The sequence below is a fragment of the Nicotiana attenuata genome, unplaced genomic scaffold, assembly GCF_001879085.1.
Source record: "Nicotiana attenuata strain UT unplaced genomic scaffold, NIATTr2, whole genome shotgun sequence".
Lineage (NCBI taxonomy): Eukaryota > Viridiplantae > Streptophyta > Magnoliopsida > Solanales > Solanaceae > Nicotiana > Nicotiana attenuata.
The window spans coordinates 147,135-150,011 of record NW_017671194.1 but is presented as its reverse complement, the minus strand read 5'-3'; the positions used below and the strand labels follow the sequence as shown (position 1 = coordinate 150,011).

Genomic DNA, 2,877 nt, shown 5'->3' with positions numbered 1-2,877 from the left:
AATTTCGGCACGTATCAAGAAGGGGCCGATTGATTAGGAAATCATGATATTTTTTTTACCTTATATAGAATTGTACCAAAAGTAGAACACCCCCACTATATAAAGGGGGTCCTGACAATTTGTAGAACAGATTGTAACACGCAAAAAGAAGCAATATACTGATCATTCCTAATTCTTATCATCTTGTTGTTCAGTTCTAATACTAGTTGAGACATTTCTTGGCTCGAGGGTGATCAAACTCAGAGGCTAAGGCTGTTCAATTTTGTGGTTTACATTTATTTTATTATCGTCAATTTCAATATTAATTTATCTTCTTAATTTGTGTCAAGTTATATCACGTATTCTTAAAATCGCGTATAAATTCAATTCTTATCCAATTTTAAGGATAAACAAAATTCATGGAGTAAATTATTAAAGATAATTTTTTTAAGAAAATTTAATTTTATGTGTTTTAATCGCATTATTCTCTAACGTTAATAGTAATATCCTATATTAAATATTAAATCTGGCATTAATAGCGTTGGAGGAAGAAGTCAACTTTATCCTCCCTAATTATAATGCCATGAATCCTGTTGTCCACCCCATGACTCTTTCAAAACCCCTCAAAAAGATCCCCAAAAGAAGCTCACCATAAAAACCCACTCTCTTCTTACCCATCTTCTATGCTCTCACTTTCTCATGGATTTTCTTACTCTCTTTTTTACTGCCTCCCTTCTCGCCGGCGGCGGCCTTTACTGGTTCCTTTGCATCCTTGGTTCTGCCGAGCAAAAGGGTAAACGTGCCGTCCAACTTTCCTTCGGTTCTTTAGCCAAAGAGAAAGTTCAAGAAGGTTACAAACAGTACTGGTCTTTCTTCCGCTGCCCTAAAGAGAATATTAACACCGCCGATAAAGTCCCTGCCTTTGTTGACACTTTCTATAACCTCGTGACTGATATGTACGAGTGGGGTTGGGGTCAATCTTTTCACTTCTCGCCTTCTATCCCAGGAAAATCCCATCGCGATGCCACCCGCATGCATGAGGAAATGGCCGTCGATCTCTTGGGTGTAAAACCCGGATCCCGCATTCTCGATGCTGGCTGTGGGGTTGGCGGGCCGATGCGGACTATCGCAGCCCATTCAGGTGCTAATGTAGTCGGCATCACCATTAATGAGTACCAGGTGAAACGGGCTCGAGCCCACAACAAGAAAGCCAGGCTTGACTCCCTCTGCGAGGTGGTTTGTGGCAACTTTTTGGAAATGCCTTTTGCTGACAACACTTTCGATGGAGTTTATTCCATTGAAGCCACATGTCATGCCCCAAAGCTCGAAGAAGTGTATAAAGAGATCTATCGAGTGTTAAAGCCCGGATCTTTTTACGTCTCCTACGAGTGGGTTACGACCGAATTGTACAATTCGAATAATCCGGAACACGTGGAGATAATTCAAGGGATTGAAAGGGGTGATGCATTACCGGGGTTGAGAAGCTACAAGGACATTGGTGGAATTGCTAGGAAAGTGGGGTTCGAGGTGGTAAAGGAGAAAAATTTGGCTAAGCCACCAGCGAAGCCGTGGTGGACAAGGCTGAAAATGGGGAAGATTGCTTACTGGAGGAATCACATTTTGGTGACAGTGCTTGCATGGCTTGGTATTGCACCTAAAGGAGCGGTTGATGTGCACGACATGTTGTTTGTGACGGCTGATTATTTGTCTAAAGGGGGTGACACTGGCATTTTCACTCCTATGCATATGATTCTCTGCAGAAAGCCTGAATAATTTAACATGCCTTTTTCCAATGCAGTATCTAGACATTTTCGATAGAAGTTATTGGTTATTTCAGCTCTTTTGCTCGCTTTGGTATCTACATGTTTTTTTAGCCCTATTATATTATTGGATTTAATTTACTGTTGTTTTCCTCTTCTTGTTCTTTTTTTAATTTAAAAATCAATTTGTTGTTTGATGAAACTTTGAATATATCATCTTCTTCTGATATAGTTTAAGATGGCTAGTTATTTCTTGCTTATTGTTAGTATTGCAAGGTCTAAGCAGAAAGATCCTTTCTTTAGTTTCGTTTAAGGAGAAATCTGTGGGAAGTTTGACAATACTAGCCGATTAGTTTTGAGGTTGAGATTCGGAATGTTGCTGTTGCGCGGCTCTCTTCTCTGTAGATGTCCCGTTCTTGTGTTATTGAATGAACACTGCACGTGATATGTTAAGCTAAATAGGTTATTACTTTCTTTACTACAAAAACTTGCCATGACTGCTACGTAATTATTTTAGTAAAAGTTGTTTTGAGGCCCGAATAAATCATCCAACAACGAACTGCTAATGTGAAAATTTAGATCGTGGATGCATCCTATACTAGAAAATTATTAGAACTTTTATTAGTCTGAAAACGTGCTCCAAGATAGTAAAACGTAGGATTCTCCGTTGCGGACCGGTTAGTTTGGTTTTTATCAAAATCAAATCAAACCAATTATATTGGTTAAGTTTGGATTGGTTCCATTTTATCGGTTTTTCGATTTTTTTTATTATATGAATATTATTTTCATCTTACTTTGTTAAAGTTATAGATAAAGTATTGATAAGTGAATATATGTTTAGTAAAAAAATATGATAATATGATATATTAAAATATTCTTATGAAAGAAATTTTTTAGTAACACGTGATATTTATTTTCTTAGTCGTGTAACAATAATTATTTTTTATTGATGTACGGTTTCAAGGTTAACCGAATTTAATAATTAAACATAAAAATTAATATGATACCTAAATAATATGTTCTATTTAATTTTAAATTATCAAAATGTCATTTCAAATTCGAAAAAGATATAAGAAACCTTGACCTATGAATATGGAAGAAACAAATAGATGTTTGACGCATTTCAATTACAATAAGA

General features: G+C 36.6%; 1 protein-coding gene across 1 annotated transcript; it reads left to right on the top strand.

Moving 5' to 3' along the window:
* The first annotated feature begins 577 nt into the window (after nt 1-577).
* On the top strand, nt 578-1,970 carry LOC109206588 (24-methylenesterol C-methyltransferase 2-like). Its single transcript, XM_019369425.1, has one exon. It carries the CDS (start codon nt 679-681, stop codon nt 1,750-1,752), a length of 1,074 nt encoding a protein of 357 aa, XP_019224970.1. The 5' UTR covers nt 578-678; the 3' UTR covers nt 1,753-1,970.
* Nucleotides 1,971-2,877: the final 907 nt, after the last annotated feature.

Bases quoted from the DNA above. Each gene is read 5' to 3' on its own strand.
- LOC109206588 (XM_019369425.1), top strand. From the start codon at position 679: ATGGATTTTCTTACTCTCTTTTTTACTGCCTCCCTTCTCGCCGGCGGC.